The following is a 26408-nucleotide window of genomic DNA, read 5'->3' on the forward strand; positions in this document are numbered from 1 at the left end:
TAAAGCTACTAGAAGAACCAGCACACCTCTTGATTTTTTAGAAGTTTTACTCTAACTACTACCACCCCTACTAGTACACGCTTTTTTGGTTGCTCTAAATATATTAATTATGTAAATTAAATTAATAATTCTAAATAATAAAATAAAAATATACATTAAAGAAGATAAAGAGATGGAACGAGTGTACCGGGATCCGGATGTCGCACTAAATTTGATATCAAACTTCAGTTGATAGACTGATACTTGATGATATTGAATATTGATACAACACTTCACTTGAATACTTGATATTTGATAATTATAATTTTATAGTGACTAAAGTAAATATTTGATGAAACTTGAAATAATAAGTAATTGAGAATTTAAGAGCAATAAGCAATATTATCAAGAGAGAATTGAGAAAGAATTAGAGTAGTAAGAGAGCAAATTGTGAGAAAAAATGAAGAAGAAGGGGGCTATTTATAGTTTTTAAATGGTTAAAATTATAATTTATCAATTATTAGGAGGGAGAGTTATTTTCTTAACGGGTAGGCCAAAATGGCCATTTTTGCAAAAAAGGCCATTGCCCAACGATCATTTTTGAATTTGACCATTGGCAACAGTCCAGAAATTAAAAAATAAAATAAAATTTTATAACGGTAACCGGGCTGGACCGGGCTGTAGCCCAGTAAAAACCCGGTAATGGGTAACCGGGCTAACTGGGTTCCGGGGCACCGGTTACCAAAATGTGTACGTTCCCGCCCCGCCCAACCCTCCCTAACCCGTCCCCAACCTGGACTGACCCGGGTCGAATCGGGCTGTGATTGGACTGGCCCGGCCTGATTAACAGGCTTAATTAGACTAAATGGACTACCAACTTCAAGACATTTGGGCTTTTTCAGAGTCAAAGCCCAGTTTAACTTATTTATAGGAAAAATGATACTTTATAACCAATGTAAAAATAATAGCATAAGAAATATATAAAATATTTTTTGTATACATATATATTTATATAAAAATATATAAATTTTATATATTTTTTCGGTTAACAGATGTAAATAGTTTCTGACGCGGGATAAAAGTGATAATACAAACTCATTTCATACACAGGCCCACAATCAACCAGCCCAACCTGTAGACGAACTGAGGCGCCACCTCTGAGTTACAGCAAACAGAAACTCCACAAAAATCACACACTGCTGGAAAATGGAGAACTATTGTTTGAAGGGTGTTCAACTCAGTAGCCTCTGGAGTTTCCTTAGAGAGCTGAAAAGGTCCAATTTTTCAAGCTAAATACTTCTCTACTGTTCTTGATATGTGTTCTTTATTCAATTCATTGCACTTTATTCAATCAGAAAATGGTACACGCTGTAGTGTAGACTGTTATGGAAAAACCCTTCAAATTAGGTAGCGATAGAGTTGGGACAACTTTTCCTCTGTATGATTATTTGGGTGCTCAAGCTTTAGTTTTTACTTCATGGGTTTTGGGTTATTACCAAAAAATTCTTCTTTCAACCTGATATTTAAGGCTTTAGATGAATTGGGTTTTTTTCAAAGGCAGATTTTTTATATAAAAGAAAGAATCTTTTGCAGAAAGTATATTGGTGCTTCTTCAGTTGTATTGATGGAAGATTCTGATTCTTGTTCAAATGGTGAAAATGAAAGCAGTATGGAAAATGAAGCAGTAGTTGTTCCACTAAGAAGAATGTATAGTTGCAGAGGGCGAAAGCTGTCTTCAGTTGTTACAAGAATATGCAAGTCTTTGAGTTGGGAAGTTGCAAAAGAGATTCCTTTTAGAAAAGCTATGAGGAAATATGGCTTTTCTCGTTCCATAAATGCCTTTAATATGATTATACATATTTTCGCGTTCGCAAGGATGCATATGGAAGTCCATGCCTTGCTTAAAGACATTGTTTTCTACTTTCAGAAGGCTGGTTTTGACTTGTATAACATATTCCATCTTTTTACTCTGCACACACCATATAGTGCAACAACTTTGGTTTTCGTGGCTGATGTACTTATCAAGGTGTTTGCTGCGAATAAAATGCTTGATTGTGCAATTGATGTTGTTAAACAGGCAAGGAAATTTGGGCATCAACCAAGTATTTATTCATGTAACTTTCTACTGAAATGCTTGGTAGAAGCAAATATGAAGGAGCATCTTCTAAATCTATTTGAAGAAATGAAAAGCTTTGGGCCATTGCCTAATGTAAGGACCTACACAATCCTGATTAACTTTTACTGCAAAATATATCAAGGGATAGAAGAAGCCGAAAAGATTTTTGAAGAAATGCAGAAAAGACAGATCAGTCCTTCTGCTGTTACATATAGTACATACATTGATGGACTTTGTAGAGTTGGAGAGGCTGATTTTGCTCTGGACTTCATTCGGGATCTGAGAGATAATAACAAGTCACTGAATTGTTACTGCTACAATGCTATTATTTGCAGATTTTGTGCTACAGGTGAAGTAAATAAAGCTTTAAGCATTTTTGACGAAATGAAGAGTTTTGGAATTATACCAGATATCCATAGCTACAGCATTCTGATTGATGGATTCTGCAAAAGCCAGAACGTCGAGAAAGCTATAAAGTTAATTGAGGAGATGAAAGCTAATAACATAAAGCCTACCGTAGTCACTTATAGCTCACTTCTTAATGGATTCTGCAAAATTGGAGCGATGGAAATAGCTATTAAAACGTTTTATGAGCTTGAGAATTCTGGATACAAATATGATCAGACTGCTTACAGTATCTTAATAAATGGATTTTGTGCTCAAGGAAATGTCACTTCAGCCTATAAGCTACTGGTGGAGATGATCAACAATAATTTGGCTCCGGATGATTCACATTATAAGCGATTAATTCGTGGTTTCTGCCAGATGGACTCCTCTAATAAAATGGAGTATTTAAGTATGACGGTACAAGAAGGTAACTTGCCTGATACCATTACCTGCAATTTCATTGTCAATTGGTACTGTACTGAAGGGAGTGTGACAGAAGCTTTGCAACTGATTGATAGAATAGTGAATCAAGGCATCACATCAAATAAGTATTGCTATAATGCAGTCATTAACAGGCTGTGCAAAGATGGAAAACCAGAAAAGGCTTTGGAAGTAATTCCAATAATGCTTAAGAGGAACGCATTGCATGTTGCAAGCTGTAACACTCTTATTGATGGTTTTGCTAAACAGTCCAATTTAAAAAAGGCTTATATGTTGCATGAGAAAATGCAAAAACTTGGGATTAATCCTAACATCATCACGTGGACAATTCTTGTGAACATATTATGCATGACAGGACAAGTGGGAAAAGCCAATGAACTTCTTAGGGATATGATTATGATGGGATTGAATCCTGATACTATCTCTTACACCTCCATGATAGCTGGCTTTTGTAAAAATGGATATGTGAATGAGGCCTTCAAATTGTTCAAGAAAATGCCACATATGCCTTCTGTTGTTACTTATAATTGCCTCATTGATGGATGTTGCAAGGTAAATAGAGTGGATAAGGCTTTAATGCTGTATCGGAGAATGCAAAAACTTGGGGTTACTCCAGACATCATCACGTGCACAATTCTTATTAAAGGATTATGCAAGAGGAGCAAAGTGGAAAAAGCCTATAAACTTTTCAGGGAAATGAGACTGAATCCTGATAAGGTCGCTTACACCTCCATGATCGATGGCTTATGTAAAATGAGATATGTGAGTGAGGCTTTCGAATTGTTCATGGAAATGCCGGCGAAGATGCCTTCTGTTATTACATATACTTGCCTGATTGATGGATTTTGCAAGGAAGGCCGAATGGACAAGGCCAAAATGTTGCTAGATGAAATGCGAAGACAGAATGTCTCTCCTGATGTCAAAACTTATAACATAATGATTTATGGATACAAAAGACGTGGACAATTGGATCTAGCTTATGATATGTTTTGGGAGATGATAGACGAAGGTATCTTGCCCGATGATGTTATCTTCAAAACCCTTAGGGCTGAAACAGATACCATGATGCCAAAATAAGACGGAATTTGCTAAGCTCAGTCCATAACATGAGGTGGCTTTTGCATGATATCGGTGAAAGTTTTACCTGGTTCACGCATCTCATCAGTTTTTCTTTGGAAGTGCTAACTGGTAGGCACTCCTCACCAACTCACTATTCTGTTTTGCATTTTGCATTTCTGTATATTTATCTCCTAATTGTTAAATATAGAATTGCTTTGCTGACCGAGGAAAGGATTTTGCTCCTCTCATTTTGGTTCTGCAGTTTATTCTTTCCCTTTTGGTTTGGGTTGGGGGGGGGGGGTAGGCTGGGTTATGTTTTGGTAAGTATCAAGAATGTAACTAATAGGCTACGTTTACTTTTTGGGACCATAATGTAAAGGGATCTCATAGTGTTTCAGATATTCGGATAAGGAAATGTACAAAAATTGATGGTGCAACATGTGTAGTTTGTTAAAACGAAGTGCTTTTGGTTATCGTGAATGTTTGCTAGATTATTCTCATGTAGAGAACATAAGATATCTCCCATTCTCTTTGTCAGTTCAAACTACACCTTGAAAGTTTCAGTCAGCTATCAAGAGCTGTAGGCTGCTAGGATATATCTTAAATAACCTTGTTAAATTTCTTCTGTTGTTTCATGGATTTCTTAATACTATAGGGAGAGTTGATGATCAGCTTTCTCATTGAATTCCAACTCCAAGTTGGTTGCAGACATAAAACCTGATGTGAGAGCTTTAATGCTGTAAGTTGCTGAAAAAGTTAGAAGGTCATTATGCTACAACTTTACAGAACGTTTACGGAATCCCAGATGGGGAAGAGCTGGGTTCAAGCTTTGCTAAGCTGAGTTTGGCTTTGGAAGCCCAATCAGCTGTCCGATTGGACATGGTAAGTTCTAGAATGAGTAGTTTGCTATATAAAATTAGTGTGTTTTATCTCTAAGAACTTGGAATACCATACTTCAAGCTATTTGGTGGACTGTCTGGCTTGAAAGAAACAATAGAATTTTTGAAGGCACATCGAGCAATATTCACAGCCTTAAACAAAGATGTATTTTTTTGTTAGCTTTTTGGTGCAATCTCTGAACATGATGTAGATGGAATGCTAGATACAATAGAGGGTTTGCACAACCTGTAATTATGCCTGATGCACTGGCGTAGTGCATAAATTTATAATATCTTTAATTACTTATAAAAAATAAAATAAAACATTAGTGTGTTTTAGGTACTGTCCTGAAATATTTGGTCATTGGCTCTCGAAACTTATAAATGTGTAAGCAAAGAGTGGTCATTTTTCATTCCAAAGAACACCGGTTTAGGATATCGGTTAACGTGATTTCAATTTACATTCCCGAGTAAAAAGGATAGAGAAGATTACTTACTGTGAGTATATTGGTTTATCTTGCTGAGATGCATAATTCAGAGCTACATGTGTTACTTCGATGAACTCATTAGCACATTTATTTTTTGGGGTTTAGATAGCCATATATTCCTGGATATGGTTATAAGTTGGAAGTTTCTGGGCTTTATTAATATTATTTCTTTCGATAAAGGAAATTTCTGGATTATTAGATCATTCTATTTTGAAAAAATAACCCTTCTCTGTGTTATATTTTATAACTTTAAAAACATAAGAAAGAGAAAACTAAAGAAAACCAGCATGTTCTAGTTATAACAACAACAACAACAACAAACCCAATAGCATGTTCTAGTTATAAAATTTGGAAAACCTTTACAAAACAAGAACTATTTGAAACTTAAATATCTATAGTTTATGTCTTATAAGTGAGCAGAAAGACTCTTTCTGATTGCTTCATTGCTCCACTTGTAGCTTTAAATTGAATGCCTATACGCAATAGAAGTTGCTTTTGGTCCAGCTAGTCTTTTTCATAAATTGAATTAATGTCTTAGGAAGCAAGAACTTGTGTTTCTCTAAGTTGCTCGGACACGGGTGCGGATGTCCGATACGAGTACGGATCTAGAGGTCGGATCCTTCGAGATGTAAATTCTAAGACTCGGGGATACAGATCCTAGTACGGATGTGCGGAGATCTGACTAAAAATAATACAAAAAAATAAAAATATCTCTAAATTACGAGAAATTTTGTGGAATACTTACGTATAGTGATACACGATTATTAGAAGAGCAGTTAGTTGGGAAATTCAAAAGGTAGTTAAGGCAGTTAGTGGGAATTCAAAAAGTAGTTAGTGTTAGTTACAAGAATTAGTTGGAGTTGTTAGTTGGAAGAATCTGTTAGAAATCTATTAGAAGCTCGATCATTTCATACAATGTAATAGATATAAATACATTTGTAATCAACAAATTACATATGTGAAAAGATATACAGTTCCTATTCTACTCTGCTTTCTTCTTCTTCTTCTTCTTCTTCTTTGATCTCCATTGCTGATAATCTCGAGCTTCTCCATAAGCTCCTGACTTAGCTGCTCAATCCTCGAACTCTTCACTGAGTTCCTGCAATTGAGCTATCATTGGTATCAGAGCTTTCGACCCTTGGAGTCATGGCAAAAGGTACTCGATCGACTGAAAACGCAACTGAAGAATCTGATTTGCGTGAATTGATGCAGAAATTAGTTGCAGATGTTGGGGCTTTAGCTGGAGAGGTCTCTAATCTGGACCAAACTGTTCTAGAACTCAAAGAACAATTGACTCATTCCGGAGAAAATCGAAGGGATAAGACTCCTATGCAACATGAAGGTGAACCATCTGATGAAAGGTCACCAAGAGAGAAGAGCCCTGCCAGTTATAACCATCACAATTGCAATTTCTCGAGGTGGTCGAGGATGGAATTCTTGAGGTTCAATGGTGAAGATCTGAAGTCATGGCTATTCAAAATTGAGCAATTCTTTTCCATGGAGAAGGTGCCTGCTGAAGAAAGAGTGGAGGTGGCTGCAATGCAGTTAGAAGGTGAAGCTATACAATGGCATCTAGTATTTATGAGGTATAGACAATATCTCAAACCAGCTACATGGACTGAGTATGTGATGGCAATGATGGAAAGATTTGGAGTCGACTTTGATGATCCTATGGAAGAAATTAAGAAGATTAGGCAAACTGGTACTGTCAAAGAGTACCAAGCTGTTTTTGAAAAAAACTCTCAAGAGTTAATCTGTCACAAGAGAATGCCATCAATTGTTTTCTTGGTGGACTGAAACATGAGTTGAATATTGCAGTAAAACTCACCAATCCCACTATCTTATCTCAGGTGTACAAAACTGCTAGGATTCAAGAGGCTTATTTAGCTGCTATTAGACAACCTTCATTAGTCAGCTATACACCAAGCAATGCTCCCAGAAAGATCATGGATCAGAGAAATAATAACAGATCACTGTTACCAACTCCTAGCCAAGGTAATGTTGTGACTTCTAAAGGATTCAGTAGAAGAACACTAAGTATAGAAGAAATGAATGAGAAAAGGGCAAAGGGGTTGTGCTACTTCTGCAATGAGAAGTATGTACTTGGGCATAAGTGTAAGAATGCCAAGCAGATATATGTATTGGAGTTAGAGGGAATGGAGGAGAATCATGACACAGAGGTGGAGGGTGAACTGATACTGCAAGAAGAAGAGTTCAATCAACTAGAACCAGCTCAACCCATAGAGCAAATGGAGATTTTCATCCATGCTCTAAATGGTTCTTTAGGCTACAGAACTCTGAAGGTGACCGGGTATCATGCTAAAAAGGCCTTGAATATACTGATTGATACGGGGAGTTCACATAATTTTATAGATCCTGATTTGGTTCATCACTTGGAATGTAAGATCAGATCAACTACTCCTCAAATGGTGGCTGCTGCTAATGGAAATATGATGGTGGACAGAATGTGTACCATCACATGGTTGTTGCAAGGTGCTGAGTTTTCAGCTGAATTCCTACTACTACCACTAGGCTCTTGTGGGGTAGTATTAGCAGTGCAATGGTTGCTGACTCTGGGAGATATAAAAATGAATTTCAAGAAGCTAACCATGGAGTTTTGGTACAGAGGAAAAAAGCATCTTCTGAGAGGAGCTGGCAATCAAGTCAAGGTTCAAGAAGCTGGAAGGATAGCCAAACATACAGGTAACACTTCTCAGTTATGTATGATTCAAGTAGTGCCTATGGAGAGTGTTGGAGAACAGTGGCATTCACATAAGGCTAAAGAGGAACCTAAAACAGATGTTAGACTAACTCAATTGTTATCTGAGTATTCTAAATTGTTTGAGGAACCTACTGAACTACCTCCTTCTAGAGGTGTATTTGACTATAGAATTGTGTTGCAAAGTGGCACTGAACCTGTGAATAAAAGACCCTATAGGTATCCTTCTGTGAAAAAGGATATCATTGAGGGCCTAGTACAACAGATGCTTGATCAAGGCATCATACAACCTAGCTGTAGTCCCTTTGCATCTCCAGTGGTCTTGGTGGGGAAAAAGGATGGTACATGGAGACTGTGTGGACTATAGAGATCTGAACAAAACACTGTGAAGAACAAGTTTCCCATTCCAATTGTGGAAGACTTGTTAGATGAATTAGGGGGGTCCAGAATCTTTTCTAAGATAGACTTAAGGTCAGGCTACCATCAACTTAGAATGGCAAGGGGGGATGTGCCCAAGACTGCTTTCAGAACTCACTCGGGTCATTTTGAATACCTGGTTATGCCTTTTGGCCTCTCAAATGCTCCTGCAACTTTCCAAGGATTAATGAACTCTGTCTTTCACAAGTTTCTTAGGAAACATGTATTGGTTTTCTTTGATGATATCATAATCTACAGCAACACTATGGAAGATCATTTGATTCACCTAAAGATCTGTCTTTGTGGAGATGATGAAGCATCAATTATTTGCTAAAAGGAGCAAGTGCTTCTTTGGAGTCCACAAAATTGAATACCTAGGCCACTTTATTACAGCTGAAGAGTCTCTACTGATCCCCACAAAATAGAAGCTGTGAGGAATTGGCCTACACCAACCACTCTCAAACAGTTGAAAGGATTTCTAGGCCTAGCTGGATACTACAGGAGATTTATCAAAGGTTTTGGTGTGATTTGCAAACCATTAACTGAATTAACCAAGAAGAACAATTTCAAATGGTCAACAATTGCTGATGCAACCTTTGTTGAACTGAAGGAGGCCCTTACTCAGGCACCTGTCTTAGCTTTTCCTGATGCCAGCAAGGCATTCATTGTGGAGACTGATGCAAGTGGCTCTGGGATAGGAGCAATGCTCATGCAAGAAGGGCATCCAATAGCTTTTATTATCAAAGCTCTATCACCTAGACATGCTGCTTTATCTGTCTATGATAGGGAGCTATTAGCTGTTGTTCATGCAGTTTCTAAATGGTCACAATATCTGCTGGGATAGAAGTTTATTATAAGGACTGATCAGAAGGCTCTGAAGTTCCCTTATGGAGCAGAAACTGCACACTAATTCTCAACTGTTATGGTTAACAAAATTGATGCCTTTTGACTACTCTATAGAATACAAGAAAGGAGTGGAGAATAAAGTAGCTGATGCCCTTTCGAGGGTCACTGGTGCTGAACTATTAGCACTAATGCTATCACCTCATGACACTGATCTGTTCCAAAACATAGTATCCAGTTGGAATTCAGATTCTGAGTTTTAGCAACTTATTGCAGAACTTCAACATAATCCTGATACTCACAAACAGTACACCTGGACACAAGGCCAACTAAGGAGGAAGGGCAAACTGGTGATTGGGAAAGTTCCAGAACTAAGAAGGGAAATCATGACAGCTTGGCATGCTAGACCTCAAGGTGGTCACTCAGGGGTTGAAGCTACATTAAGGAGGTTGGTGACATTGTTTTACCGGAAGATATAAGGAAGGACATAAAGGAATTTGTCCAGAAATGTGATGTATGTCAAAGGAACAAATCAGACTTGGTTGCTTATCCAGGCCTATTGCAACCACTACCTATACCAGATGTAATTTGGTCACAGATCAACATGGATTTCATTGATGGGTTGCCCAAGTCAAATGGATGTGAAGTAATCTTAGTAGTGGTAGACATGCTAAGCAAATATGGTCATTTCATTCCACTCAAACATCCTTACACTGCTCAGTTAGTTGCTAAGTTTTTTCTTGATACAATAGTTAAGCTACATGGGATGCCTGATGCTATTACAACTGATAGAGATGCTGTTTTCTTGAGTTCATTCTGGCAGGAGCTATTCACACTCCAAGGAGTACAGTTGCACACCTCATCAGCCTATTACCCTCAATCTGATGGGCAGACTGAGGTCCTGAATAGAAGTCTTGAAACTTACTTGAGTTGCTACTGCAGTGAGGATGCTAACAACTGGTTTTCCTATTTACCAATGGCTGAATATTGGTATAACACTTGCTTCCATTCTGCCATTCAGACTACCCCTTATGAAGCATTATATGGCAGACCACCCCCCTTGCATTTACCATATATACCAGGAGAATCAGCCTCTGCTGAAGTATTGATCAATAGAGAACTCAAGCTATTACTGCTTAAACATCATCTGAGAAGAGCACAACTTAGGATGAAACAACAGGCAGATTCTCATAGAAGTGATAGACAATTTGAAGTTGGAGACTGGGTTTATTTGAAGGTCCAACCATACAAACAAGTAACTATTTCAAATCATTCCTCACACAACTTAGCTGCAAAATTTTATGGTCCATTTCAGATTATTAGAAGAATTGGTCCAGTGGCCTATACTCTATTGCTACCTGCTGGGGTGAAAAATCATCCTACAGTTCATGTGTCTTTGCTGAAAAAGTGCCATGAAGTGCCCTCACAAATCTCTTATCCCCCAGTTGTTGATTTGGCAAGCCCTTACTGCCCTGATCCTGAGTTGATTTTGCAAAGGAGGATGATCAAAAGAGGTAATAAGGCTGTTGCACAGGTTCTAGTCAAATGGCAAGGATTGCCTGCTGATGTTGCTACGTGGGAAATTGCTACTATTTTACAGACTAGATTTCCATTCTTTGATCCTTGTGGGCAAGGATCTTCTATTGGAAGGGAGTAATGATACACGATTATTAGAAGAGCAGTTAGTTGGGAAATTCAAAAGGTAGTTAAGGCAGTTAGTGGGAATTCAAAAAGTAGTTAGTGTTAGTTAGAGTTTGTTACAAGAGTTAGTTGGAGTTGTTAGTTGGAAGAATCTGTTAGAAATCTATTAGAAGCTCGATCATTTCATACAATGTAATAGATATAAATACATTTGTAATCAACAAGTTACATATGTGAAAAGATATACAATTCCTATTCTACTCTACTTTCTTCTTCTTCTTTGATCTCCATTGCTGATAATCTCGAGCTTCTCCATAAGCTCCTGACTTGGCTGCTCAATCCTCGAACTCTTCAGTGAGTTCCTGCAATTGAGCTATCATATAGCTTGTAAAGTGTGGATTTCTTTTTTATTCTCAAGTTGTAGATAAGTAAAGGATTGATTTCCTAGATAAGGCATGCTATTTTCTTCAAATTTACCCTAGTTTTGGTTCTGATTTCGGGAATCAAATTGTATCTCGTCTCGAATTTTTCCGTCCGTTGCGGTCAAAGTACTCAAAATTGTTTGACCAGATCCGGTACGGATCCCATACCCACACCTATACTAGTGTCGTGTCGACACAGGTGCGGCACCTAAACTGCCGTGTCGGAGCAACTTAGGTATTTTTTAATTTATGCAGTGATTTACTCTTCTGAAGTCTTTCTATTAGCATCGAGGTGAACATAGATAAAGCTATAGAATTATAGTCTATATTCGAGACATCTTTATGATCCCAATCAGTATTAACATTTGTGCAGATTAATAGTTCACTAGATTTCCTCACCAACCCCGAAGCTTGATATTGAAACTTGAAAGTTGAAACCTATCTATTTCTCAAGATCTGAAAGTTAATGAAAGTGGTGAGGAAATCTAGTGAATTATTAATGGACTTTGGTTCATTATTTTTGCTTTGCATTGCGCAGTTGCTGCCTCAATTTTACTTGACTAATACTTTCGTGATGGTAGGCTTGATGATTTAGAAGGTCATAGCTTATACCGACTTGGAAAAGAGGTGTGGGTCCTGTTGTCCTGGCCTGTTACTGCTGAGGATTGATATGAAGGGTTGTAAATGGAGATCTTCTCAATCAACAGAATTTCAACCGGAGTTATCTTCCACTGGTGAGTATATATGGTTGAGCTACTGTAGTGTATTTGTTAAGCTGGACTGAAAATGCTGTGATGGAACTTTGATTTAAAGAATTGTTTCTGGACTTGGTACTGACATTATACTCAAATATTAGCTACATTTCTAGTGCAGAACTCCAAGATGAATTCTTCGGACTCATACTACAGGTGGCATCAATCATAACTTATGAACACCTAAAAAACACTTTTTAATTGGGGAATCAATTAAATCTCTGATTGGTTCTACATTGTGTTGTTGCTGCAGAGGAAGAAAAGCTTTGGTTTTGTCATGTTTGTGGCCATATGTGGCATTACGCAGCTAATGTCTTTCGGTTCAGTCTGAATCAGTTGACGCCCTAAAGCAAAGAGGGAATTACCTAGATTAGCATTTTTGCAGTTCAGCAGCATCTAGATGGGGGCAAACAATCAAGAAACCTTTCAGGTTAATGGAGATGAGATCTTCCGTCTACTGATCGGATTGACAGTTACTTCTGCTGCGGTAATAATCACTTAGTTGATCGGGGATCTTTTGGAATACATGACAGAGGGTGGCTCAAGCCCGAATATCTGGAAGCTTGGAAACAGGTGGTTAGATCTGTTTTTGTTCGAATGAGTATATCAACGAGGCTGTCATGCAGATTGCAGTAGTGAAGCAAATGGGGGCATCAAGATTTGGGATTTGAGAAACACCTACTATTATCTTGGATGTAACTATGATTTAAGGTTACACTCTGAAGTTCCCTTTAGTGATGAAGTTACTTTGGTTCATCACTATTTTCTTGAAGAAATTTAAGAGGGTGAGAGAGAACAGAGTTGTCTCCTGCATGCATGCATCAATTTTAACTTGAGAATTACGTTGATGCATCAATTTTTTCAATGCAAATATTAATAGAATAAAACTAGGTATTGGTTTTATAACCACCATACGAGTTGCATAATTTGTGTTCACAATCGTACTTTCATTTTGGCTTTACGGTTTCAGATATATTTTCTATTCAATCGGATTCTCGGTTATGATAAAAACTGTTCTTAGTTTTTTCCCAGAAGTGACTATTCTTCATCCAAATCCAAAGATAATAAAAATGTCAGTAACTTTCCACAAATTTATTTCGAGTTCATTCTTAGTCCCCTTGAACACCATTCTTTCAACGGACAAGTGCTTGCTATTATCCCACCACAATAAGATTATTACACCGAGTATTACTCGGTTACCTTGGTCTTCTCCAGATTTCTTGACAGAATTATTGATGGAATGATTAATAATGAAATGAATGTCATGCAATGATTGATAATGAAGGAATTGTTATACACGTATTACTTATTTTAGGGGATTTTTGACTTTAAAGTTAATCATAGTATTTCTAATTGTATACAGTCAAAATCGGGCCTACCTGATTTTGCTGTTTGATCGAGACAAGGGAGTTGCATCGGGGGTAGCCTTGAAATAAATCAGACCCAAGCTCGAAGACGAGACATCAAGCCTAGAGATCGAAGCGTACGTTGAGACCGAGGCTAGCAACAATCGAGATCAAGTATGACTGACTTCGAAGGAGCACAATAACGGAATGACGAGAAATCAGTAACCGGTCGAAGATCACATCGTGAATCTCGGACGGATATCCGTGATTGGTCGAAGATCATGACGTGAATCTCGGAACGGACCAAATCAGAAGCGGTTAACTAGCTGTTTATACGATTTCCTTTTGTAATGAGAGTCATACCATAACAAGGTTTCCTCTACTATATAAAGATGAGTTCCAATCATTTGTAGGGCATCATGATCCACTGATAAAATATACATATACGCTGCTTTCTTTGTCTTACTTTCTGTTCATTACTGCTTGTTCCATCCGCTGCTATTCTTATTAACTAAGCTCGAGACTATCTCGAATCAAGGTCGAGGCATTGTTTGAAGACCAGTTTGATTTATTTTACTGTCCAATTTATCTATTTAATTCGTTGTTTATCAATTGGTGTTGGTTTAAATCACATATCCTTAAAACCACAATATAAATTTAATTGTTACTCAATTTTGAGGGTAAACACTAATATAAATATTTTTAGTTCATATTTTATCTCGCGTAACATAACATATAAATTTCTATCTAACTTGTTGCGGGTATTATTTAGTAATTTCAACCAAACAATGCATTATACATGCCGATTTTTTTTTTTCTTATGCAACGCTGCTTTGTTTACGGAGATAAGTTTTTGTTGTGGGATCAATTTGAATCATCGACCAGATTGATATTAATCATCGACCACAAATTACAAATATATTGAAAATAATGAGCGCTGTAAAATAATATGGGATCCGTGGCGCAATGGTAGCGCGTCTGACTCCAGATCAGAAGGTTGCGTGTTTGATTCACGTCGGGTTCAATACCTCCCGATTCTTAGGTACCCAATCCATTTTTTTCTTATTTTTTTTGTCTATATTTTTCCCTACAAGATTTACGGGGAACATCAAAGTGAGCCACAATATAGACATGAGCAACTATATACAGTATGTTATATTCAAAAAGTATTGAGGTGTAAGAATGGTTAGCAGAAACCTTAAGGAAAGCAGCTGTATGTTGATTTGTGTGGTGTCCAATTTTTGCGTGCACTTATTCTAGAAGAACCTGGTTCTTCTAAGTGTTCTTTATACTACTGTTACGGAAATAGTAAATGCGAAAAGTAAAGAACACAAGTACTTTTACGTGGAAAATATCCGGCTCAAAAGGTAAAAGCCCACGACCTACTACTCACGACCTATTACCCAGTAGGATTTTTCTTAACACTTCACTAAATCACTGAGCCAAAACTGCATTTACAAAACTCTTTGTAAACCTAAGGATTAACTCTAATCCCGTTGTGGCAACCAGTCTCTAACTGTTGTGACAACTTCAAGTTAACTCTAACTTGAATACTTAGAGTACCTAATACAATTGCTTCTAAATAAAGTTGAAAGGTACAAATTGAAAACACTTACTACAATTGAACTAGAATAAAAGATAGACGCTTGGAACTAGTTCTTCTATCTGGTTCATGTAGCTTTAGGTTCGCACACTTGAATCACACAAGAATTGTTTGCAAAATGCCTTGCTATTTTGCTCCCAACTCACGTTTAACTTCAGCGTTTGTGTGTTTTTGTAAAATGAGAACATCCTGCAATATATAGAGTTAGTAGAATGGGGAATAACTAGAGTTCTAATGCTACTCTTCCTTGGTGGAAGAGTTCTAGTTATCTTCAACTTCTAACTCCTCTCTTATCTTGGATAAAGTTCTCTTCGAGTAAGGAGTTCTTCTCCTTATCATTTATGCAACCTTTTCGATCAGGAGATATCAGATATGACAACTTAAGCTTATCTCCTTCACGTGCATCCCTTATGCTGGAATCTGCCCGTGTCTGTATACATTGTGTATGGACCTGGTTCATGCACAAGTTTCTTTGTCAATCATCGAAACAAAACTTTACTTGGGCCAACAAATTTTCCCTTTTTAATGATGGCAAACTCTGTGCTTTTCATAAGCATAGGCCCTGTATCAACTCAGCTCAACACCAACACAAGGTTAGATTATATTCATTTTAAAGTCACTAATCATCAAGGACCAGGTTTATTAGGTTATAAACATCACAGTCCAATGTAAAAACCACAACCTCAATGTAAAAAGCACAACCTATCTTCCCCCTTTTGGCATCATCGAAAAGTTGTATAATTATATTAAATAACCAGATTTTAACAGAAATTACTCATGGCCACTGGGCTACTTCAAATGCAATCATGGAGTCAAGCATCATTTATAAATCTAATGATATTAGACATTTAAGAAGCATCAACAAATAGTTAGAGCACAAAAATAGTTAATTATCATTGATACTCAGTCATCCACAAGCATAAATAGAAATAAAAATACTGGTTCATGCGCAAAAGAAAAAAAAATTCCATCCGGGTCACTGGTTGGTCTAAGTAGGCTAGGAATGTCTTAAAGGTGGGAAGGACCAGGTTCTTGGTTCTTGGCTTGAAGCAGTTTCAACATCTCCCGAAGAATGCCATCATTCTTCTCCTTCTCTTTTGCAAGCTCACCTCTAAGAGCATCTCTCTCAGATTCTACTTCTGCCAACCTCTTCTTCAGCCTTTCAATTTCAAGCATCCTTAGCCCCACTTTCTTGCACCAAATCTCGCACTTTGCTGTTCACAAGTACCTTTTTGGATGAACCAGGTTCTTTGGGAGTGGTGTGGACTTCATAGTCACAAGCAGTCAAAGTGTTTGCCCCAAAGTGATCCTTGCTTGTACCAACTTTCCATTTCTTGATGGGTACCTTGAAATGTACGAGTACAGCCGTGAGAATGAAACCATAAGGTATGACATGAGTTTTGGTGCCAGTCAGAACCCTATCGAGAAGCTAGATGATAAATCCATGCCAAATGATTTGCCTCACATTGTCCAGACATTCCATAAGGACCAGATCCATGAATGTGGAAATGTGCCTCTTTTCCTGCCTAGGCAGCACAATTTTATTAACAAATTCAAACAACACTTTGTGGGGTGGCTTCATCTCACTTTTGTATACAGCCTTGGGCTCAAGCTCTTCATCATTGTCACCAAACTTTTTTGTAATGGCAAGGGCAGTAGGGAGATTTTTTAGGCTTGGCCATTTGAGTTTCTTGTAGTCATTGTACCCTGGAGCAGGTACACCCAAAATCTCTCCTAGTTCTTTATCATCAAAACTCACTGTCACCCTTAGGGCTTTTCAAAACCGAACCGATGGCTTATTGGCTTATTGGTATCGAATTATCGGGGTAATGGATGAGAAACGGATTAAGATTTTATAATTAATGGCTTAACGGTTTGGGAGCGAATTACTCAATTTTCTTATCGGGTAAACCGTTAACCCGTTAAGAATTTTATATATTTATAAATTTACCCCTATGTATATAAAGTACTATTGAACGAATGTGAATGTTTGATTGATTATGAACGGATGTCCTTTTGAAAGTTTGATTGATTAATGAACTAATGTGCTTTTCTGGTTTTACAAATTTGGTTAATATGTCTATGATAGATTGTCTGTTGCCTTCCAACTCATGCATTTTTCCCTGCCTGTTGCCTTCCAAAATCCAGCATTTGTTGCTCGGTTTGTTCTTGAACCTGTGAGATACTTTCTATCCTTGTGGCTGAAAAAGTACCACTCATTCTGCAGCGTTGATCCAATCTTATACCTCTTTGTACAATATATGTAGTTTTGGTATATATTGAACAATTGTTCAAAAATTTTTAATTTGGTTTAGCCGATAAGTCGTCCGATAACCGTTCGATAATTATTAATCCGATACCAATCCGTCCGTTGTCTTATTGGATGGCTAGTGGATTACTACATTTATAATTCGATAACTGTTAAGCCGAACCGTTAAGTGTAATTATCCGCCCGATTCGCCCGATAAGCACCCCTAGTCACCCCTTTACCACACTGGTGACCCTACCATCTTTGATCTCACAATTTGCCATAAACTCCACAATCTCAGTTCTGGCAAGCTTTCATTCCATGTGAAGGACCATGTCCTTCCAACCCTGCACTTGTAACTTCTCCAGCAACATCAACATACATTCCTTCTCCAAGTCCCTTAGGAGTCTACCTTTCAAGATAGTTCTCTTTCCAAACTTAACCATCTTGTCCTGCTCAGCATCATATTCTTCTTCTTCTTCTCTTTCTCCACTCCATTCTTCTTCTTCTTCTTCTACTATTTTCACTTTTCTGGACTTCAAGGCAGACCTTGTTCTTTTGATCAAGGAAGATGGCCATGCAGACTTTGTCTTTGAGACAGACTTCTTTGTAGAAGTCTTGCTCTTCTTTGCCTTTGGAGTTACAACCTCCATCTCTTCTACCTCTCTTCATCCTGAAGACCCAGGTCCATCTCATCAATTTCAACTGCCTCAACAGGCTCAACCACATTTTTCTTTCCCTTAGCAGTAGCTTTTCTCTTACTTTCTCCTAAGGCCTTTTCCAGTTCAGCCTCACTCTGCTTCTTCTGACTTCTTGTAACTCTTCTTCTTGTAGGAGGAGTCTCTACAGGGATAGACGAGGCAACTTTTCTTTTCTTGTTTGCCTAGAAGTACCAGGGACTCTAACTCCTAAACTCCTTTTCTTTTTAGGTTTGTAACTGTCAGACACCTTTTTCAGTAAGTCTTCAAAAGGTTCCTGCTGGTTCTTGAACCTTCTTCCCCAATCTAATTAACCCCTCAACATCTTCTCTAGACCCACTTCCCCCTTTTTCTTTCACACTTTCTTCTTTTTCAGCCAATTCCTCAGTCCGTCCTTCCATAGCTCCAATTTCTTCAGTCTGACCAACATGGGTGGGTGAAGATTCAGCCACTCCTTGTCCCATTCCTCTTACATCACCTTGAGCTCCCTCACCCTCCTTTTATTTTCTCCTTTTATTTTTACAACCCATTTTCTGAAACTCAGCAGTCTCTACCCAAGCCATATTACCTACCAAAACAAATCTAGTTTCCAGATTTTAAGTAACCTCAGAAGTTACTTCAGATGTAACTTTAGGACCAGATTTTACCTGCTCTATTTCAGATGAAACAGTTTCTTCCCCCTCAGTTGCAGATTTGAATGAGTCTTCAGATTTTTGGGGTTCAACTTCCTGACTTGCCCTCAACTGCTTATTGATTTTCTTGATTTGTTCTTTTCCAGCAACAACTCTATGAGCTAACATCTTTACCCTTCCTTTCTTAAATGTGGGTATGATTGAGGGTGTGATGGATGGTGTGGGTATTTTTTCCTTGGGTGGTGATGAAGGATTCTCAAAAGGGTTTGCCATTGATGTGTTTGGGTATAAGAGAAGATGAGTATTTGTGCGTTTGGAAGATGAGAGAAAATAGAGAGAATTTTGACGGCTTGGTAATTAAGAATTGAAGAAACAATAAAGGCCTAATCAATTTAAAGAGGTGGAGTTTAATTATGTAACATCTATCTTTACAGAAGTTCAGAGGTCTAATCAACCTGGGAGTTAGTTTGATGAGACGTTTGTGGCTTTCCCTAGAATCTAGGCACTTATTGTGTTTTTGGACTCTTTTGAATAAAACTGGTTCATTTCGTAATGGATAAGCTCAAGGAGGTTAGGATTAAATTTGTATCGCCTCTTGATCGTAATTCAAATATAATTATTTCAGAATATACAGAGTGGAGAATACGTACCAAGTAATCTTGATGAACCGGGTTCTTCACTGGGAAATCTCTTGTGTAAGTCTGAATTTTCAAAGAAAATAAAGAGATATTAATAAGACATTTTAGCACATGGAACAAGAGTATACTGATGAAAGTATGGGACTGAGCAAAATCTAATCTAATTATGTACAAAATTCATAATTTTTCTAACAAATTATTGAGTTAGAACTGGTTCCTTTTAGGTGATCTTAATCATCCCTAATTCTAACCTGTTCCTTTCAAAGTGATCTCTACTTAAAGCTTTTTTGAAGATGCCAGCTATTTTGCTTGTCAGTAGCATAAAATTCTACAGTGATCAACCCCTTCTCATAGTTGTCCCTAAAAATATGATGCCTAATATCTATGTGCTTAGTTTTCTTATGATGAACCGGGTTCTTGGTCATACTAATTGTACTAGTGTTATCACAAAAGATGGGTATACAACCTACATAAATTCCAAAGTCTATTAATTGCTGTTTGATCCACAATAATTGAGCACAACATGAGACAACAACAACATACTCTGCTTGAGCAGTAGATAAGGCCATAAAATTTTGCTTTTTGGTGGCCCAAGACACAAGACATTAGCCAAGAAAGTGTGCCATACCTGAGGTGCTCGTTCTATCCACAATAAAACCTGTATAATCAGCATTAGCATATCCCACTAAGTTGAAATTACTACCTTTTGGATACCATAGACAAAGGTCAGTGGTGCCTTTTAGGTATGTCAAGATCCTCTTGACAACAATCAAGTGAGACTCCTTTGGACTTGGCTAAAATCTAGCACAAAGGCCTACACTGAAAATAATGTCAGGTCTGCTAGCAGTGAGATACAATAAGGAGCCAATCATTCCCCTATACAGCTTCTGATCAACAGATGAACTAGGTTTATCTACATCCAATTTTGTGGTTGTTGCTATAGGAGTGTCAATTTCTTTGGAATCTTCCATTTAAAACCTTTTAAGCAACTCCTTCACATACTTCTGTTGATGGATCATAGTTTCATTTGAATTTTGTTTAATTCGTAAGCCTAAAAATAAATTAAGCTCACCCATCATACTCATTTCAAATTCACTCCCCATTATTTTAGCAAACTCTTTATTTAACTTATCAGTAGTTGCTCCAAAGATTATATCATCAACATATATCTGAACTACCAAGAGATCTTTACCTTTTTCTTTCAAGAATAAAGTATTGTTAATTTTACCTCTCTTATAGCCATGCTCAAGCAAGAATTTTGATAATATTTCATACCATGTTCTTGGAGCCTGCTTAGGCCCATAAAGTGCCTTGTCAAGCTTGTATACATGATCAGGACATTCCTTGCTTTCAAAGCTCGGAGGTTGCTTGACAAATACTTTCTTCCTTTAGATAGCCATTGAGAAAGGCACTCTTGACATCCATATGATGGAGAGTGAATTCCATATAAGCTGCAAAGGCTATAAGGAGTCTAGTTTCCTCCAATCTTGCAACTGGAGCAAAAGTCTCATCATAATCTATACCCTCCTCTTGACTATATCCTTGAACTACCAATCTTGCCTTATTCTTTGTAACTGTTCCATCTTCGTCAAGTTTGTTTCTAAAAACCGATTTTATGCCAATTACTGATATGTCCCTGGGTCTTGGTACCATATGCCAAACTTGACTTCTCTAAAATTGGTTGAGTTCATCTTGCATTGCATTCACCCAGTCTGCATCTTGCAAAGCCTCAACAATATTTTTAGGTTCAATAAGAGATAAAAAAGCATCAAAAGCACAAAGATTCTTCAAAGAGGATCTGATTTTGATTCCAGAGATTTGATCAGTAATTATTTCTTAATGGGATGAGAACTTTGATACTTGTAAGTTTTTTCAACCATCTAATTTCTCTTAGACGTTCCTTCAATGTTTTGTTGTTGAGGAACAGGTTCATGGGCAGGTTCCCTCGAGGTTTGAGGATCAGTTCCTCTTTGTTCAGTTCCCCCTGTCAGGTTGCCCTGGGTGGAAGGACCTGTTCCATCCCATGTTCCTTCCTCTGGTGCAGCTTCAATCTGGGCTGTTGTTTCATTTGATTTTCTTACATCCCAACTGCTTCATCATCATGTTCCTGCCTCTCAGAAAGAATGTTACTTTCATCAAAAACCACACGTACACTTTCTTCTATATACGTAGTTCTTTTGTTATAAATCTTATAAGCTTTACTATGTGAAGAATATCCCAAGAATACTCCTTCATCACTTCTGGGATCAAACTTACCTAGGGAGTATTTACCATTATTATGCACAAAGCACTTGCATCCAAATGCCCTAAAATGGGATATGTTTGGCTTTCTCCCTTTAAGTAACTCATAGGGAGTCTTCTCAATAAGAGGTCTAGTCATGCACCTATTTATGATGTAACATGCAGTATTCATAGCTTCTGTCCAGAAACTATGGGGCAGTTTACTAGAAAGAAGCATAGTCCTAGCCATTTCTTCCAATGCCATATTCTTTCTTTCAACTACTCCATTTTATCGTGGAGTCCTAGGAGCAAAAAAATTATGATTTATGCCATGCTCATCACAAAATTCAGTAAATTTAGCATTCTCAAATTCAGTACCATGATCAGACCTAATTGATGCAAGTTGATTACCTAGTTGTTTCTGAGTTTTTCTAACAAAAGTAGTGAACATGTCAAATGCTTCATCTTTAGATGTTAAAAACAATGTCCAAGTAAACCTAGAGTAATCATCAACAAGCACCATCACATATCTCTTACCACCTTTGCTCAATGTTCTTATTGGTCCACAAAGATCTATATGGACCAGTTCCATCGTTCTGGTGGTACTTACCACTTTCTTGCTTTTGAAAGAGGATCTTACCTGCTTTCCCATTGCACAAGCCTCACAAACTTTATCTTCCTTGAACTTAATGTTAGGCAGCCCTATCACTAAGTCCTTGGAGACTAGTTTATTGAGTTGACTTAGACTGGCATGTCCAAGTCTTTTGTGTCAAAGGAGGGTATCATTATCCAACACACTTAAACAAGTGAGTTTATTTTCTGAAAGTGTGGAAAGATATACAACATATATGCTGTTCACTCTTTTTTCCTGTAAAACTATCTTGTCAGTGGTAAGATTTATCACAAAGCATTTTATAGAGGTGGATGCTACTATACTTCTATCACACAATTGTGATACACTTATTAGACTGTACTTTAGTCCATCTATAAAGTAGACATTCTCAATAGAGTGAGAATCAGTCTTACCTACCTTTCCAACCCTAATGATCTCACCTTTCTTCCCATTTCCAAAGGAGACATTACCTCATTTAAGGTCCTCAAGTGAAAGGAACTGGTTCTTGCTTCCTGTCATGTTCTTTGAGCAGCCACTATCCATGTACCATATTTGGTTGCTCCCCTTCAATTGGACCTGCAAAAGGAAATTAGGGGTTAGTCTTAGGAACCTAACCGAGTTTGGGTCCCTTTCTATAAGCAAAAGGACGAATCAAATTCTTTTTAGCCCAATTTGGTAGCCTATTCTTCCCCTGAACAAATTCTTTATTTTTTTGACTTGCCTTTTCTTTTGCAGTGCATTCACTTTTATAGTGACATGTTTTACCGCAGTGTGTGCAAATCTTGTTCTCAGGAAGTGTGAGGTACTTGCTTTTGGGATCCCACTTAGGAGCCAGGTTCCCAAAGTCAAGTCCTCTTCTGTTACTACTATGGTGTTCTTGTAGCCATGAAAGTGCATTGGAGGACCTGTTCCATTTACAATTTCTGTCTAGCTCATGCTTGACCTTGCTTAGATCCTCCTTTAGGATTCTTACCTGCTCATCCCTTTTATACAACTCATCTTTCATTTTTTCTCCGTTTTCTTCTAGAGTGAGTTGTGTGTGATCACCTATTTTTTTTACCTGTTCCTAATTTCAGTTTTAGATTTTCAGATCTAAGCTCTAGGACAGTTGAGTCAAGTGCATGAACCTGGTTCTTCAACACAAAGTTTTCACTTATAGTTTCACTAGCCCTAAGTTCCAGGTTTTTGCACTTAGCCTTCAAAATCACACATTCTTTAGACAACTGTTCCTTTTCATTGTTTACATCCTCAGATTCATCAATTAGTTCTAGAAGTAACTCAAACAACCTTTCTTTAGATAACAATTTAATTTTGTCTTTGAGATGAATTACACTAACCTCAGTTTCTTCATCAGATTCTCCAATGGCCATAAGTGCTTGTTCATCATCATCATCATCATCTGAGCTCTCATCTGAGCTTTCTCCCCAAGCAGCAACCATAGCCTTGGTTGATCCTTTGTTGTTGCTTTTCTTGGGTTGAACTTGCTCCTTCTTCCTGTTCCTTCGTTAAGCTCTTTCCTTCTTCCATTCAATCTCCCGTAAAGGACAATTCTTGATATGGTGATCAATCTTTCCACACTTGTAGTAGCCATAATTTTTTGCTTCTCAGGAGCTTTTGACTTGCTATAGCTTTCACTTCTTGAAGAACCCTTTCCTCTCCTCAGGTACTTCTTGAAGACCTTAGTGATCATAGCCATTTCATCATCTTCTAGATCAGAACCTTCAGTGATTCTGAGTGCCAAGCTCCTTTCCTTCTTGGGTACATCCATCTTCATGGTTTGTCTCCTAAGTTCATATGCAGTAATATTTCTAATTAATTCATTCAGTGGGAGAGTAGCAATATTCTTTGATTCCTGAATGGCAGTGATTTTGCTTTCCCAAGTGATAGGCAAAATCCTTGTCAGTATCTTCTCGACTCTATCTTCTTCAAGAATACTTCATCCAAGAGACTTTAGTTCATTTGTCAGTGTAGTGAACCTTGTGTACATCTCTTGAATGGTTTCTCCTTACTTCATAGCAAAGTTCTCATATTGAGAATATAGTAGAGTTCCTCTGGATCTCTTCACCTGAGGTGTTCCTTTATGAGCCACTTGCAATGTGTCCCAAATTTGGTTAGCAGTGGTACAACTTTGGATTCTGCTATACTCATCTGGACTAAGTCCACAAAAAAGCCATTTCTTGGCTTTAGCATTCTTTTCCCATTTCTTCAAGTCTTTAGCAGTGCAATTCAATCTTGTCTTTGGCACCTCTACTCCTTCAGCATTTATCTTTAAGGTAACCAGTGGACCATCGGTGACAATGTCCCATAGCTCATAATTCTCTCCTATAATGTGATCTCTCATCCTGTTTTTCCACCAAGAGTAGTACTGGCCGTTAAAGAGTGATGGTCTAGCAGTGGATTGCCCTTCCCAGTTTCCAGGTAGTGCACTCATGTTGATCTTCTCCTAAGGTGTAAGCCTCTTCAAGGAGAACCCGCTCTGATACCAATTGATGTTTTATACTTCAATGCCACACAAGAGGGGGGAGGGGGGGGGGTGATTTGTGTGGTGTCTAATTTTCACGTGCACTTATTCTAGAAGGACCTGATTCTTCTAAGTGTTCCTTATACTAGTATTGCGAAAATAGTAAATGCAGAAAGTAAAGAACACAAGTATTTTTATGTGGAAAATACCCGGCTCAAAAGGTGAAAAAACCACGACCTACTACTCAGTAAGATTTTCCCCAACACTTTACTAAGTCACTGAGCCAAAACAGCATTTACAAAACTCTTTAAACCTAAGGATTAACTCTAATCCCGTTGTGGCAATCAACCTCTAACTGTTGCGACAACTTCAAGTTAATTCTAACTTGAATACTTAGAGTACCTAATACAATTGCTTCTAGATAAAGCTGAAAGGTACAAATTGAAAACACCTACTATAATTGAACTAGAGTAAAAAACAAACACTTGGAACTGGTTCTTCTATCTGGTTCATGTAGTTTTAGGTTCGCACGCTTGAATCACACAAGAATTATTTGCAAAATGCCTTGCTATTTTGCTCTCAACTCACGTTTAACTTTAGCGTTTGTGCGTTTCTGTAAAATGAGAATATCCTGCAATATATAAAGTTAGTAGAATGGGAAATAACTAGAGTTCTTATGCTACTCTTCCTTGGTGGAAGAGTTCTAGTTATCTTCAACTTCTAACTCCTCTCTTATCTTGGATAAAGTTCTCTTCGAGTAAGAAGTCTTTCTCCTTATTATTTATGCAACCTTTTTGATCAGGAGATATCAGATATGACAACTTAAGCTTATCTCCTTCACGTGCATCCCGTATGCTCGAATCTGCCCGTGTCTGTGTACACTGTATATGGACCTGGTTCATACACAAGTTCCTTTGTCAATCATCAAAACAAAACTTCACTTGGGCCAACACTAATTTAGGAATTTCAATTGAGTTGGTAATAATGAGATTTAAAGGGCCAAAGTAAAAAAAATATTGCTAGAGTTGGAAGATTTACTATTTAAAATGCCTTTATTCACTTATTTTTTGACTTTGGAACTGGGATTTAAAGAGGCAACCATATAAAATATTGCTGTAGCTGAAAATGTTACTATTTATAATAGCTTTATCACTTTATTCCACCAAAGTAACTAAAATATTTTTTTAACGGAAAACTTACTTAGTTTTACCTAAGTATCATGAAAGTTACTTAGACATAATAGTTTATTGAGAATAATCATTTTTTCGGACGACATGATGTGTGACACCCAGACATATGTATTGTATATCTAATAATATCGGTGTAACTTGCATTCAAAGACTCGATAGGTTACAGATTCTACAATTCCCGTCAAGTATGGCTTTTTTTTAATATGTTCATCGATGCGAGAGTCTGAGATATGGTAATAGGGCTTTTGCTTCCCATTTCAAAGCTAAAGCCTACAATTGTTAAACTGCTCTCTCAAGTTAAAGATATTGCACTTTGTCATGTCTAATTTTATTTTCTTATGCAGAATTACGTATGTAGATAAGGTATTATGCTTGTATGATCACAGTTTTTTTTTTTTTACTTATGCACAATTGGTGTTTATCTCAATTGAGAAAGCCTATTCACATTTCAATTGATTACGCAAGAAGAATCGGAGATGGATTTTAGACAATAGGTAATTGGTTAGTGCAAAATTGTTTTTTTCTTTTGGTAGATTACTAAAAATTTGTTACTTGAAAGAAATACCTAAAAAAATAAAAAATTAAGATATATTAGCAATTGCTAAATAAAATTTTCA

The 26408-nt window shown here is 37.4% G+C and overlaps 2 protein-coding genes and 1 non-coding gene across 22 annotated transcripts; all 3 read left to right on the forward strand.

Annotated features, from left to right (window-relative positions):
* Positions 1-1122: 1122 nt before the first annotated feature.
* LOC107804091 (uncharacterized) lies at positions 1123-13823 on the forward strand. 20 transcript variants are annotated; one of them, XM_075243682.1, is made up of 6 exons: positions 1124-1253; positions 1573-4111; positions 4691-4864; positions 11972-12124; positions 12247-12298; positions 12396-13051. In XM_075243682.1, the coding sequence occupies exons 1-2, from the start codon at positions 1186-1188 to the stop codon at positions 3998-4000; spliced, it is 2496 nt and encodes an 831-aa protein (XP_075099783.1). In that variant the 5' UTR covers positions 1124-1185; the 3' UTR covers positions 4001-4111; positions 4691-4864; positions 11972-12124; positions 12247-12298; positions 12396-13051. The 20 variants fall into 20 exon arrangements, with proteins under 20 accessions (XP_075099767.1, XP_075099774.1, XP_075099773.1 ...); XM_075243683.1 differs by having other exon boundaries at positions 12259-12298; XM_075243666.1 differs by adding an exon at positions 13506-13823 and having other exon boundaries at positions 1123-4111; positions 12247-12853.
* Positions 4421-9328, forward strand: LOC142175749 (uncharacterized). The gene is made up of 6 exons (XM_075242736.1): positions 4421-4483; positions 4739-4864; positions 5042-5096; positions 6475-7073; positions 7199-8408; positions 8910-9328. The coding sequence occupies exons 1-6, from the start codon at positions 4421-4423 to the stop codon at positions 9326-9328; spliced, it is 2472 nt and encodes an 823-aa protein (XP_075098837.1).
* A 617-nt stretch (positions 13824-14440) lies between the features above and the next one.
* On the forward strand, positions 14441-14512 carry TRNAW-CCA (transfer RNA tryptophan (anticodon CCA)). Its single transcript has one exon. It is a non-coding gene; the product is annotated as a tRNA-Trp (tRNA).
* The last annotated feature ends 11896 nt before the right edge of the window (positions 14513-26408 follow it).

Source organism: Nicotiana tabacum, chromosome 22 (assembly GCF_000715075.1).
Source record: "Nicotiana tabacum cultivar K326 chromosome 22, ASM71507v2, whole genome shotgun sequence".
NCBI classification, from domain to species: Eukaryota; Viridiplantae; Streptophyta; class Magnoliopsida; order Solanales; family Solanaceae; genus Nicotiana; species Nicotiana tabacum.

Bases quoted from the DNA above. Each gene is read 5' to 3' on its own strand.
- LOC107804091 (XM_075243666.1), top strand. From the start codon at position 1,457: ATGGGTTTTGGGTTATTACCAAAAAATTCTTCTTTCAACCTGATATTT.
- LOC142175749 (XM_075242736.1), top strand. From the start codon at position 4,421: ATGTGTAGTTTGTTAAAACGAAGTGCTTTTGGTTATCGTGAATGTTTG. The intron at 4,484-4,738 runs GTAGAGAACATA...TTGCTGAAAAAG, and splicing joins GTTTGCTAGATTATTCTCAT to TTAGAAGGTCATTATGCTAC. The intron at 5,097-6,474 runs GTTTGCACAACC...CATTGGTATCAG, and splicing joins AATGCTAGATACAATAGAGG to AGCTTTCGACCCTTGGAGTC.